The following is a 14,818-nucleotide window of genomic DNA, read 5'->3' as shown; positions in this document are numbered from 1 at the left end:
CACAGGCAGAGACACAGACGTCGGGACTGAAAGCAGCAGTTAACTAAGAATCCCATTGTCGTGGTCCACAGTTTGCTAATCTGCACCTGATACCATCAGTTCAGGTGCCTTGTCTTTGTGTTCCATCTTGGTGAAAAGCAACTGCCTTTAGGTCAGGACAAAAAAAGCATAAATGCTACATAGCATCACAAATGCTACATAGTGATCACATATGCATCACAGAATACTCGGAAATAGGGCTAGAAGAGACCTTTGTCTTTTGATCCATTCTCCTCCCCCCAGACTGCTCTGCCGATGCTGCTGTTGATTCAGTCAAACCGTTTTCACGTGCAGGGGAATCTGTCAGGGTCATTGGGAAACACCTGTAGCTCCGTCGTTAAAGAACGTGCCAGCTTGCAAAAAGGGTAGTAGCTGTTGTGTCACTGTGCAGAGAGAAAAGCAAGGAACGGTACAATCCAGGTAGGTTCTCTCTGAGGGTCGGTCATCTGGTGGAGCAGAAGGTGTTTCAGGAAGTGCAATAAAGTCAGAATGCCATCTGCTTTTGTAGATGCCCTTGGGTCATCAGAAATACTGATAATTCTCGCCAGTCAAGGATGCAGGAGAAAAGAGTTTTAATGAGGGAAACTTTCAGTGAAAATAATTCACATGTCTCTGGAGATGGTTGGTTTTCTGTTGGTTGAGCCGTGTTTGCCTGTGAGGGCTACAAAATGGGGGAATCTCATTTTGCTTTCAGAGTCTGGCTTGAATTTACTTGTTGAAGCATTTAGTTGCATCAGAACATTAAAAGACACCTCCTGGGCATACGATAAGGTGGAATGGCAACACAGGGCAGTGTACGTGTGTTATTTTAAATGGACCATACTTCACTTTTGTTGCTTGCGAGTCCTGGTTATTTGCCTGGTTGTGTAGTTCGACTGTACAGGGCGATCAGCACCAGCTCACTAGTGAGCCCATGGGGGACAAATGCTTTGGGTTTTGTAGAGGAATCCTGACAGGGAGAGGGGGTTTTCTCCAATGCTTTTGGAAGGAAAATAATTGTGAGAAGCTGTTGTTTCCAATTGTCTTGCGACCACTGACATGAATAACTTTTTAAGCTACCAAAGCAGAGTGAAATCACGGACAGACCCTTTCAAAGGGTGATCTTGAAACAGCACAGGCTTGAATTCAAGCCATTGGCTTCCCTTTACCACATAAGGGAAATGTCTTTCCGATCTTAGAATTTAAGATTAAATCATTTCTGGCTTTCAGCTAAATGCATGTGGGACTAAAGTAACGATTAATTTTAAATCGACCTGTAGGATATAGTGCTGGGTTTGTTCTGCTTCAATTTTAACCTTCCTCAAGGAGAATCTAGTGAGTTTAATGCTGTATTAGTGTTTGCAAACTTTATTATGTTTCTTATTTATCTTTGCTACAAGTAACATGAATAACACGTATTCAGATTCACACAGCAAAAGAATTAAAACTACTGCATTAACTCTAGTAATAAATGCCATAATTATATTACTACTGGATACAGGCAACATTTTTTTTTTAACAATAGAAATTGTAACAAAAACAGCTTAGAACAGGGAAGAGCAGAATCCTATTTACAAATGAGTCTAATTTATTAAATACACATCTGACTTTGTTTCAAAGCAGCATTTTTATTTTGGTTCAGAACAGTTTGAAAGATACTACATAGAAGGAGTAAACCTGAAAACAGGAGAGAGCCTGTTTAGGTTTTTTGTTGCGTCCCCAGCTCGACCTCTGAGCCAAAATCCGTTATTTGCCCACCTCTGCTCTTGAATGCTTCCTGCTTCATGGTTGTCATCGTATGCATTTTTCATATGTTACAGGGAACCTATATAAGCTAGATGAAATGGAAGGGGAAATGTTAAACTTTAAAACTTAATGTTTTAAACCTTAACCAGGGAAGGAAAGGTCTTTGCTTGCTGGCCGGTATGCACAGAGTGACACACAGTGAAAGACTTGTCTTTGGAAGGAGCAGTCGTGAGAGAACCACCCAGAGTGGTGCGGTGTGAGTCTCTCTCTGAAAACAAAGGTGTTTCGTGGGCTGGTAATGATGGGCAGCACGTCATGGCATGTAGAAGGAATGTGTTTTGACATGAAGTCTACTATTTACCGTAGCCATTAGGTTAGAAAAAACAACCTTCCCAGCAGCTTTAGAGGCTGTGTCAGTTGGACTGTTCTCTGTGTCCTTCAAAAGGCTGGCAAAGTCAGCAACTAAACAATCCCAAATCAGCTTTTTGAGTACGTGTTGCGCTAATATTATTCTCAGAGACGTTAGGGCACTCTCTAACAATCTTTTCCAGGGACTTACTGGAGCATTGGTTAGACTGATTTTTGGAGCCTCAGCTTGAATGTTAGTCTCCTTTCCTGTTCCATGCAGTTTGCTTTAGAATTTATTATAGTCAGAAGTTGTGCTGTAGGGACAGTCCCAGACCTAGCCGGGAGGGAAGTCCCTCTTTGTGAAGAGGAGGTGATGAATAGTCGTGCTTCTCTGACTGTCCCTGTTTGTTCTCTGTCCCGCTGCAGGCTGTGGCAGCCTCAGCAGACGGGTGGCTTTGCCTCCTGCTCTAGCTCATGCCTTACTGGGACACCCTATCTGCTTCTGATGCCATTTTCTTTTCTGTGACAACTTTCTTTTCATTTCTTGGCTTTCCAGGTAACTATTGATAAACTATAAATTGATGACAGCAATGAAGTGTGCTGTATTTCCCTCGCAGATACCTGCAACAGTTTTTCTCATGATTTTTCCATTTGGGAAAGTTTGAAGAGTTTACATCATGGGCTGTTTTCTACAGTGTAAATAAACTAGTCCACGGATCTGTTCTAAACCACAGGTTACTTTATGCTTGCAAAATTAGTTCATAATCTCAATGTTTATTGAAATATTAGAAGATAGTTTCACAGCAGATTGTTGTTTGTTTGGGGTTTTTTAAATGCTTTAGACTGCGGAGCACGAAAGAGCAGGTAGCACTACAATGACACCTGTTCTCTGATGATTTCAATCCTGCCAGTTTCCTATGTGGATAAGTCAGTAGCGTTAGAGTTTATTTTGCAATACTGGGACTCGATCTCATAATTAAATGGTTTGCACGAGGAAATACCTACTCTTTTCTATAATTGTTATCTGCTTGTCAGTATGTTATTTAAACTTGAGCGAAATGCATTGCTGTTCTCTTTAGACATCCTTTTCACGTTACTCTCCGTTATCCCGTGCTCTCTTTCCACCACCCCCTTCCCACACATTCTCGCTGCCCAGCTTGGTCAGCAGCAGCACTCAGGAACTGGTCAAGCCAAAAGCTAACCCAGTGCACCCTGCAAAAATGTTTGCCTTGTTCCTGCAGCTAAATTAATTTTGCCAGGTTTTGTGGGTTTTTTGGCGTGTCTTCATTTGTTTATGTCAGTTTATTACTCATTTCTTGCTACTTAGTCAGAAGTTGATATTTCTGTCCAAATAATGAACCTAGATTAGGAAAACACTAATATGCCTGGATATTTTGCTGTAGTTGAACTATACTTAATGGTTTTTGCAAATTTTGTTTAGGATTCCCGTTGTCTTACTGAAGACTGACTGGGAAAGGAAAGTCAAATGAGTTAAAAACACTGATGATGGTAAATAGTTTTAAACTGAAATTTTGTTTAACTTTGGAAGCTCTTGTGGAATTGTTCAGCAGATGTATCAGTGAAGGGAGGGAAGGTATTAAGGAACTCCGCTGCCCTGTTTCTGGATTAGACAGAAATACCTGTGATGAATTACTTGTTCCTGGTCTGGCAGACTATACAAAGAAGAAACAGAGCGGTGAAGGGAAACAAACCTTGATTTTCATGTTATGTAAACTAGATTGGTACTTAAGTATCAATAAGTAATTTTGTAAGAGCTGCTTTCCCAGATCACAGGGTTACAGTGAGGTTCCTGGAAGTTCCTTGGCTGATTTTTCTGAACTTGGCAGCTAAAGGGAGTGCCAGTCTGCTGGCAAGAACAATTGAGCCCAAGGACAGACGTGCGGTAGACTTCTTTCCCCTTATAGCAGGGGTGAACTTGGTTTATACATTTGCAGTGTTGGTCTGATCTGAGCCAGCATGTGATCATGCTGCTTCTTGCTCATAGACTCTTATATAGTTTGAAAAACAAGGACCGGGCGGGGGGCGAGTAATCCTTCTATTTATTTATTTATTCATTTAACAAAACACCACATTCATTCTTTTAGAAATTTCAGTAAGCATATAATTTTGTTTAAGAATTACTGAAAAAGTAAGGTGATCCCACTGCAGCACTTTTGTTAATTATAACGATTGAAAAGAACATCTTGAAGATAAACTCCTTTGAGATCTCCGTAGTATTTTAACTGAGCTGTGGGAGGGAAATATCTGATGGTGTGGTATCTTCTATGATGTAGTTATATTGGAAAAGTGATCTACTGTAGTAACAAAAGACGCACAAAGTGTTTGGGTTTGTAAATCACCAATACGTTGATGTATAGATAATAATAGAAAACTATAAGCAATATCTTTGCTATTGACCTTATGGCAAAGTACTAGTGATAAGGCAACATATTCTGAGATCAAATGGAGATGCAGAGTTTATTATAACTCTGTATATCAAACTCCCAATGACAGAATGTTACCATTTTTAGCATACAATAATCCTGAAATCTTTGTTGTTACTAACTTCCACTTTTTTGGTATCAATAGAAACTTTCATGTTTCATGATCTTATAATGTAAAATTGATTTTAGATAGAAATTTTTTACTTCTCAATGCATTTCCAACTTCGTATCACTGAGAATAATTCTATGTGTACAGCTTCAATGCTGAGCAAAATAGAGTTGCTCCTGTGTTGAGACATTTTTTTAAAATCCTGAAATTTACATTAGATGTAAGTGTACATGATAGGGAGGGTTCTGATTGTGTGTTTTGGAATGGTATGAAACTGCAAAATATTGGTAAAATATATGGCAAGTAATGCGTGAAGTCTTGTAAGAAGATGAAATCTCCCTGCAGTATCCAGTATGGCTCTCCTGAGCATTGCATTCGATTCCCAGCAGTCTTTAATTGGAAGGGCACTTTTGAAACATGACTTTATGAGGGCAGTCCTGTTTATAAACAGAAATAAACTGCAGAGGTTTAAGGCTTCTTTTTTTAAAGTGGTTTTTTTTTTTCCAACTCTCTGAAACTGCATCAATACAAGTCTTATTACTCAAGTTACCTTCCAAATTTGCTAGTCCTTAAGCAAGCAAGTCTCAGGTATTTCACTTACTATGATACATTTCCTATATAGACTATCACATTTGTCTGTTTCTCTTTTTTTACTGTAAGTCAGCAATCTTGCCACGTTTCAAACCTTTTAGTCTGTCATTTGTTATACGTACAATATATTCATACTCATTATAAATCTTTCCTGGTTTCTTATGGCATGCTGGTGTCCCCACTAATATTTTAAATTGACTTTGTAACTTACACTACATTTCACTCTTTTATTTTTGGTCTAATTCTCCTTTCTCTTAGTTTTTTTTATCACTGGAAAAATAATTTGTGTTTAGCATCTGTAACTATGAGAACTTTAGAGTTTTACTTTGCGTTTCTAATACCGTTCTTTATCTGTTTTAGCATCTCCCTGTATTCTTCCCAGTGTTCTTTACTTCCTATTTTCTTGTAAGTATAGCATATTCTATTTTTCCCCTCAGTTCCTATTGACCTGTTTAACCATGTGGAATTAATTGAAGCTACATCTCACTCCTGAAGAAAATAATTCAATTATTGTATAAGTTTAGTTCCATTTATACACCTTTTCCTTATGACTGGGGTGTCTTGCTATTTGTCTAAATGGTATTTAAAGCAGTATCTTTTTACATAACACATTTATCTAAATTTGTACAGCATTCATCTTGGTAGAAATTAAATTTCAATTCCATTTGCTGATACTGTTCTGTTTCTATTTTCTTTATTCTCTTTGTTTAGTGGTCGGAATCTGACTTGAACAGGTGGGTCCCTGGCAGGCTTCAGGAAACAACCAGTCATGCAATTCATCTATCATTTTGTCTCATCTGTGACACATTTTAAATGGTTTCTAAATTAAAACTGAGCTCACAATTGTGACTAGTTATGTACTAGTCCCATTATTTGTGTGTACGCGATCTTTGCTTTACTTAATAGTAATTCTTCTGTCTTTTATGTAGTGACTTCATCTGATATTTTTGGCTTCTCTGTGTATTCTTAATGGATTGTTTCCTAAGGCAAGATTTGGTATTTTAGGAGTCTGCTGTATCTAAAGATGTTCAGAGCCCGTCACCCATGAACAACCCCTTAGTAAATGTAAGTCCGAGCACAGCTTTATGAACTTTCCACTGAACATCTGAGGCTCCAGCACTGGACTTGGAGTTGCACCAGTTGGAATTCTAACAATTCCCAAGCCCAAAATTCAAATGGAGATTGTTTTGGGTTTTTTTTCCCCCTCTGCTTTCTCAAATTACCAGGTTGTGGACCCATGTTGTTCCATGCACTTGCGGTGATAACATTTTCAAAGAATCTACAAAGTGACACTTGAACTATGACCATCCTAGTGTGACTCCTGTGTGTTCCTACCTCCATCTCCAAATAGTCAAACAAACCTCACTTTCCTATTACCAGCTACACAAGCTATAAAATTCTCTCTGAGACTGCTGCACACTGTGATTTAAAGCATCAAATACGATATACTTTGTTCTTGGTTTTGTGTAGCAACAGGCACTATGGTACCTAACTAAGCCTTCATTGGTTTTGGCCTGATTGATAGTAGTTGCTAAGTCCTACCCTCTGAGATAGATCTTCACTGGTTTGTCTTTTTTAAAGCTTGTTCTGAAATTTGCCTTAAACCACATTGTATTTGTGGGTTTTTTTTTTCTCTGCCACATCTGTAACTTCCTAATTTCTTGATTATTTTTTTTTCTCCTTCAGCCTCCTAATGTTAGTCCTTGTAGTTTCTTAGAGGCTGTGGTTTCATATTAATATGTTGATGCTGCTGAAACAATATGTCCCCCTTAAATATCATATAGTGCTTATTCCTTTGCTTCTTTAGCTGTCTCTTCTGACTAGCAATAGTGTCAGTATTGCTACTTGTATTTTAATCTAGATACATAAAATTTCTGGAAAGAAAAAAAAAAAGACAGTACTCTATAAAAGCAGATTTTTACAGGGGAAAATAGCTTTTGGGAATCGGGACCACCTGTAACTAATAATCCTGGCTTCTATACTGACTTGCTCTGTAGCCTGAGGGAAGCCACTTTAGCAGCTCTGCATCATTTTCTATGCATGGCAGCATGTGTTAAATACTTAATTAGTGTTTTATGGAGTTATCAGTTTAGGGGTTTTGCCTCTGAGATTTTTCCCTTTGATAGACTGTTCTACTTCATTGACTGTTGTCATATTTGTAAAAGACTAAGGTCTTAAAGAGCAGCTGATTGCTTTCCTCAGCGATATGAAGAGTACGCACCCAAACGCTACCCATGCCTGTGCGATCCATCCTGCTGTGTAAGGGCAGCTCACTGCCTCCAGTTCCTCCCAGCTGCTGGCTGAGATTGGAGCATTGCCTTCTCTGGTCACTGCTTTCAGCTCTGGTTATTTTCTTGTGATTTATCATGGGCGTGGTTTTTTGATTTGCTTGTTTACCATTATATTCTTGATTTCAAAATTTGATGGAAACTTGTTCTTATGGTGGGCATTTTTCCAAGACTCATATCCACGTTCAAGATCTTTGCTACCTCTGCAAATCCCACAATATGGAGAACCACACCATTTGTACTCAGGGTCAAGCTGCGAGGTGTGATGAGGGGCAAGATGATGGGCAAGACAATGTGGAGACAATTGCCTCCTGTGTTTTCTAGTAGTTGCCTGGGGTGATACAGGACAAAGCCTAATTGAGGAAGGGTATCATATATGTTTTCCTCATGCGAAGTATCTGATGCAAGTCTTTTACTCTCAGAAGTCTCCTAGTGTTGACTTTAGAACTTTCTCTGGTTTTTTAGTTTTGTTTTTCGGGGGGTTTTTTGGTTGTTTTTTATTATTATTGTTATTATGTAATATAGGAAGAATAAGGAATTCTGGATAATCATGAATTCTCCAGTTGAAGCATGTACTCACATACCCTCTGATCCTAGCTAGTGTTGCCAAAAGCAAGGAGAGATCAGATTAATCTTGAGAGCACGGGTTGTATTTACTTACTCCTTTCTATAATACCTAATTTCAGCTGTTGCTGGTAGGTGGTATTTGGGCTTTATTCCTCTCCAACAATATAAAAGGAGAAATTTGGCAAGGTGATACACTGTTCTGAATCACTTTTTCAGTTCAGAGCATGTAACTGCCCAGCATCTGTTGCATGGGATACCCAAAGATACCTTTCATCATCCTGCTTTTAACGTGGGCTTATTTTCCCAGAATATTGGGAAAACTGGGGGAGAGATTACCTCTAGAACAATTTGTGAATGCCTAATGCCTCTTTAGATGTGGCGTAAATAGCAGTTGTGTGCTTTGCCTAAAGGCAGGGTCTTTCAGAAACCGTCTTGGCTCAAATTCTTGGCTCTCCAGTGGAGACTACTCTCCATTGAGCACCTCAGAATCAAAAGTAAGAACCTGCTTGGCACATGCATTTCTGAATGTGCCGTTTATCTCTAAAAGGTACCCAAAAGACTCAAGTGAAGATTCAAGAGAGGCCTCCGTTGTGCTTCCCCTTCCCACCCCAGCCAGTTATTTCTGCCAAGGTCAGTAATTTCTGATAAGGGGGTGCTGCTGCACAACAGATTGCCTGTCTTGGCAGCAGCCAGCAACGTTATGTATCTCAGGCTACCCAAGTATAGGCTGTAGCTAGCCATGTTAAGGCACGCATCTGTATGCACTTGTGTACTGGAAGATGGCCTCTCTGCTGCAAGCTCATACGGCTTCAGGTAATCTATCCACTGGCCACCTTTTAATGAACCTGTTGCTGAATGTCCCACAGGAGGTCGAGACATCTTCCATTAATGACAGACAGCAGGGAGTGGCTGGAAAGGCACATGTGCCTCCTTGAGATAGGTCTGTAAAACCAGAGATGATGCTTCTCAGCAGGGATGCTCACTTCAAATACTCTGAATACTCAAGAGCTTGGAGTCTCCTGTAAAGCTCTATAGGTACACATTGGTGTCTTGATCCCCTGAAAGCCCTCTAGTCCTCTTTGCCTACTGCTTTTCTGCATTGAAATGCCAAATGTTTCTGTGAGCAGTTGTGAATGGAGCGCTTGCAAACCCCGGCATTTAAAGACTCATCTATGTGATAAGAATGAAATGTTACACATTCAGTGTTACACATAGTATGTTACACATACAATACTTATTGTATTGATATGTTGCTTTCAAAAAGAAGGTAAATGAAAGTATTCTGCCAACATAGTGATGCTATGCCCATCTATCTAAATCTCATTAATAATTTAGCTAAAATGATTTAGAAAGTTTTGATGTCCTTACAAGAATTATGTCATATGTACATAGTGTGTATATGATCGTGTCTATACAGGAAACTGCCTGGGATGTCTTTTTGGCAGTTTCTGTTCTAGGCTAGCCTTTCATTAGGGCACTCTTATTCCCCAATCAAGAGAGCCATTTTTTTTTAGATCACTTTGGGGATTGGATTAAATTGCAATGAAGTGCTCTTAATATAGAATGTGTTCACCTTAGGAGTTAGTGTGAAATAGCTGGATATACTTCGAGTTTAAACCTTAGCCTATTTTGCAATAGCTTTCCTCTATAGATGAGCCCCAAGAGACGTCCTTACTTAGCTCTCAAATTTGAGAGCATTTTGAATGAACACTGCGGTATCATAACCTACAGTTCCGAGAATATCAAAGGACAAGATAGGAGAGTTCTTCCTTATGAAACGTTTCCAGTGTTAAAAGACCTCAAAAAGAAGTCTGTAACTCGGGGAAGGCTTTTCTTATTTGCGTTGATTTGTGAGAAAAAAGAAATAGAACTAACTCTTTGCTTTTCCCATCAAATACTTTGGTACATGCTACTGTGAAATATGGCTGGGGTTACTTGATTGGAGTAATATCAGAAGGACCTGGTTGTTTGTTTTTTTTTTTTTCTTACAGCCACCTTGAGTAACAGCTAAAATGGTGAGAATTATCATGTGCGCTGTTTCTGTTTGTTAGTAGTATCCTGACTATAGATTCAATGAAAGAAAATCACTACAAAATGAGTTTAAAACTGAAGTGGAAGGAGAGAATAGAGGAATCCTAATTTATCCTGATGCCATGATAAAGGGGAGAAAAAGGATTTGCTCATTTGAGGAATGTTAATTTATATATTTCCAGTGAAATAATAAGAATGGAGAAGTATTTGGAAAGGCTTTTGCAGTTGTTAGGAAGGGGGGCATTTTTTTCCACTGTAAGACAGCATGTGGAAAGATTACTTAATAATACCTTATGCATAAAAATACGTAACTCCTTTTTGAAGGTTGTAAAACTTAATCAGACTTTTTAAGAGCTTTGTTGCCAAATTACACTAATAATGTTACCCTTGTTGTTTCTATGGATGGACATGGTCTTAAATGTTAGACCTAGTATCCTGTTAGTCACATCTTTTTGAAGTATGTAAACTTTCTTTTATTTCCACTTATATGACTTAAAGTAGTCAGACTAAGGTAAATCTATTTAACTTGATTGGAGAGATGCTGTTTTCTCTTGTAATGATTGCCTACTTTTAGTACTAGAATTTTATGTTCTGATTAGCTGCATTTTTGGTTGGCATTATGAGTGTATCTTTAAATGGATGCTTAATGCTCTGAGAAGGAAAAACATTCAAAAGTAAAAATAATTAAATAGTGTATAACATATGTCCAGCGCAACCAGTAATGCTGCCATCTTCCTAACAGTATCGTTGCAAACATGTAAATATATTTGATTGATGCTGTAAATAACTAAAGAAACAGAGAAAACTATATACAGAAGGAAAAAATGGCTATTGTATTACTCTAAATGTGGCATGGCAGCCAAGATGAAAACTAGTGTAGGACTGAAAAACTCTTAATCAAGTAGAGAAGTATTACCAAGTGTACATGTGTGTATTTCTCTCCTCGTGTTAATTTTGTGCACCACAGTGTCCTGTAAGAAACATAGATTTTATTGGAGCAGCGTTTCAAAGTAGCATTTAAAATTAACACCTATACAAAATAAAAGGAAAAGAGGAATTGAAAGCATGAGAAAGTGGCTTTTTTGGGAACTGAAGATAGACATTGACAGTCAAGCCTGACAGCCACTGTTAACTGCTGAGTTGTAGTTACCTCTTGCTGATGTTTCACCAAGTACTACCACAACGATTTGCCTGTTAGTCTGTGCTTAGAACCTCCACTCACTGTGTATTTGCAAAACCAACAGAAGGTGTCTGAAGAACCTCTAGTTGGTTCCCTGTGTAACTATTTCCTGGAAACAGAATCAAGAAGTGGTTAGCTTTATTTGAAAAGATAAAGTGAGTGCGCACACACCCCCCTCCTAACAGCAAGAGCGGTGAGGACATTTCGACACTGGTGGCAGGGTATTACACTGATCAGCAGCCCATAATTGGAAGAAGTATCACCCTTTCCCTACCCCTTTCTCCTCCCAGGCGCCTTTGGGGATGCCTTGTCTAATGCTGGGCTATGCGTAGCTTGTTGGTGGTATCGGTAGCACTGTTTTGTGCACTGCATCAGAACACCACCATATCCTGGAAGGATGTAAGTAAAATGTTGGGTTTTTTTTTTTTTCGTAAATGACTAATACTCTTTCAGAAGCACAGAGCAAAACAATATTTTAGGTGATTCAGTTATTTTTTTTTTTTTTCAGGTTTGTTTTTTTTTTTTTTTCCTTCTGACAAATATTCATAGTGCCATTCAAAGGAAGCTGGAACTCTTGTTTGATTCCAAAATTTAAGTGCTGTAAATACATACAGTCGGACAAAAAATGGGCACATACATAGTATTGCTTTGTGGAGCACGTAAGCTTTTGATAGCTTTTTGGAACCATCATTTTGAATTTCTATAATCTGTGACAATACACTGCAGTTCTATGAAATATTTGCTGTGTAATTGCTGAAGCAGAGGTGGAAAAATTACTGGAAGCTGTTATATATTATGTTTGCATTGTGGTATCACTGTCTAGGGTTGGTGTCTTATTGTGTGAAATATTTGAGGTAGTGCAGAGTTAAGAGTGGAAAAACTTAACAGTGTTTACAATTAGAACCTGTTAGTACATATGAACATGTAGCAAAACACCACTGTTTAGGCAAAAGGAGAACACGAGGCAACATGCAATGGACAACTGATGTGAAGTCTTGTGGATTATATATACAGGGGACTATAAAGCAGTGAAAATATAGGAAGGACTTTGGAAAAAATGCATCTTACTTCTACCACTGATTTTTTTTTTTCTTTTAATTATTTTTTTTCTTAATCAGTTTTGCAGATCATATTTTTCCCTCTTCAGTACTTGAGTTCTAATCAGTTACAATTACAGTGTTATTTTTGCAGTTAACACTTTAAGAAATTGTTGTTGCTGGTGTTTGTTCATTTGCTTATTCAAATGGGATGCTGCTTATTAACCATTTTGTCACTTAGTGTGGGAGAGGACATGGTTGGCGTGTGAGAGTATGGGAACGGTGCGGGGGAGGGTCCCTGAAGCTCCTTGTGAGTAGTGCAGATATATCTGAAAATACCAAGTGATTTAGTGATTAAAATGAGAGATTACTTTCAGTGTAGATGAATGCTAAGTAAGGAGGAGGGGACAAAACAGACTTCTATGCAAAACTATGCCTATAGCAAAACATAAAACTTGGACAATGACTGGTTCCTGGCTACCTGTTACTGCTCAGGAAAAGGACATGGGGTTTGTTTTGGGTAGTTTTCTGCAAACGCCTGCTCAGAGCTAGTTTTAAAAAAAAGTGTTTAGCAGTTATTATGGAAAAGGAGTAGAGGACAAGAGAAGGCTCAAATATGCCACGTTATAAATCCCCATCTTGAATATTGTGTGCCATTTTGGAACCCGTTCCAAGATTCAGTAGAAGAGGAAGAGGCCTGGAGAAGAATGATGGGCTTGAGCTGGCTTCTGGAAGAAGAAAGGGCGAATAAGATTGAGACTAATCAATCTGGAGAAAGGATGTGATGAAAGGGATGAAGAAAGTAAAGATGTCAGCTCTGCTACTTACTGCAAAAAGATACTTTGGAAGTGATTTCAAAAGTAAATTGGACAATCCCATGGGGGATAAGGATTTAATTACATGACTTGGGTGCATCCTGTGGTTGTGGGCATGCAAATTTTAGGAATCGTTAAACTTCTGGTGGCTGGAGTTTGGGAAGATACTCAGACAGTACCATTCACACCTCCCATCTTCTTATGCTCATTCTTTGGACATCTGTCTTAAGCCTTTCAGAAACAGCATACTCCGTCAGACAAACCTTTGAATTAAGAGTACCACCACTAGTATGTGCATACTGGAAAAGAAGCCTACGCAAGAGGCTTGGCTGTGGTTAGAGCACTTGTTTGGATGTGTCCCCATTATTGTTGCAAGGAGGGGAGTGTTTGTACTCCAGGCTTCCTACATAAGCTAAACTGAACTTCTCCAGAATTTGGGAGGCAGTAACAGTGAGGCACAAATAGCTTAGAGAGGAGCTAAGAGTTGTAACTTTTGGATTGTTGTGAAGTTGTGTCTTACTTGGTGTGGTTTTTTTAACTCTGTTTATCTAGATGTCTAGCATTGTGCATTTTAATTGTTATCCCCCTTATATTTTGGAGAGGTGGATTTTTTCTGTCTTCTCTGACACTGGAATGGGGATGATGACCTTCGCTATTCTGCCCCCTTCCAACTTTGTGTTTTGTGTCATTCTTCCTTTTGAATAAGACCAGTTCCTTTCTTATCTGTTGCCTGTAGCTTTTTTTTTTCTTCTCTGAGAGCAGCTGCATGAAAATGGTGACTGTTCTCAGGTTTTGATCAGCAGCTGCAAAACCAAGTAGTCCTCCTAATTTCATTTTGCATCTGTACGGTGAAGCTCTGCGCAGTAGAAGTATGTCTTTTGACATACTTTGAGAAGATCACATTAATTAACAGTTTGCAGTTGGGAGGGGTTTTCTTGTAACTATAAGAGTTGTTAGTTTACCTCTTAAACAAACATAGTTCTGCATTAGTTGACAATATCCAGGGTAAAGTGTCTTTTTCCAAGCCCTTAGTGGTTTTGGAAGGCTCAGTTTGAAAAGAGAGGGCTGTGGTGATTTGTTTGTCTTTGACACGCTATCACCACTAACGTATTAAAATGCAGAACTGCTTTTGGTTTGTTATGAAATCTATATTTTAAAATTGTAAAATATAATTGTAATTAACCTGAAAATAAGTAACCTCAATGCAAAATTTTCATGTGAGGAGATCAGAGTTAATTCTCTTGGGCAATTTTTCTTTCATTTTCCTCCTCATTTGCTGCCGCACGTGTCCAAGACTGTCCAGTGATGCAACCTTTGCCTGTTGATATATAGCATGAAGTACTGCTCTGTGTCTCTGAGTTGTATCTTCACATTTGAGGACCAAGTATCAAAAGAAAGAGCCCCTTACGATTTAAGGTGTAGAAGGTCACCAACTTATAATGATAACGACAAACACTAATGAATGTATTTTAACTCTGTCGGTGCCATTTTCTAATCCGTACCGGGTGGCCAAATCTCCCTGCGCAGAGGTACGGTTTCTAAAGCAGACAGGTTTTTGATTCCTGTCTAAGTATCCTAAAAGTGTGTTTACAAGATTGGATGTAGGAGATTTCTTCTCTGAACTGCAGCTGTCCTTTGTTTGTG

At 38.8% G+C, this 14,818-nt stretch overlaps 1 protein-coding gene across 3 annotated transcripts in view; it reads left to right on the top strand.

Annotated features, from left to right (window-relative positions):
- CDYL (chromodomain Y like) overlaps positions 1–14,818 on the top strand; it is a 103,112-nt gene that overhangs the window by 72,966 nt on the left and 15,328 nt on the right. For 2 of the 3 annotated variants that reach the window (XM_063325976.1, XM_063325980.1), the window contains exon 3: positions 5,617–5,661. In XM_063325976.1, the coding sequence (XP_063182046.1) occupies positions 5,617–5,661 (45 nt within the window). Of the gene's footprint in view, positions 1–5,616; positions 5,662–5,967; positions 5,991–14,818 lie in introns of all 3 variants that reach the window. The other variant, XM_063325981.1, reaches the window with a different exon arrangement.

This window comes from Chroicocephalus ridibundus, chromosome 2 (genome assembly GCF_963924245.1).
Source record: "Chroicocephalus ridibundus chromosome 2, bChrRid1.1, whole genome shotgun sequence".
Lineage (NCBI taxonomy): Eukaryota > Metazoa > Chordata > Aves > Charadriiformes > Laridae > Chroicocephalus > Chroicocephalus ridibundus.
The sequence above is the reverse complement of the archived record's forward strand: the minus strand, read 5'-3'. Positions and strand labels throughout refer to the sequence as shown.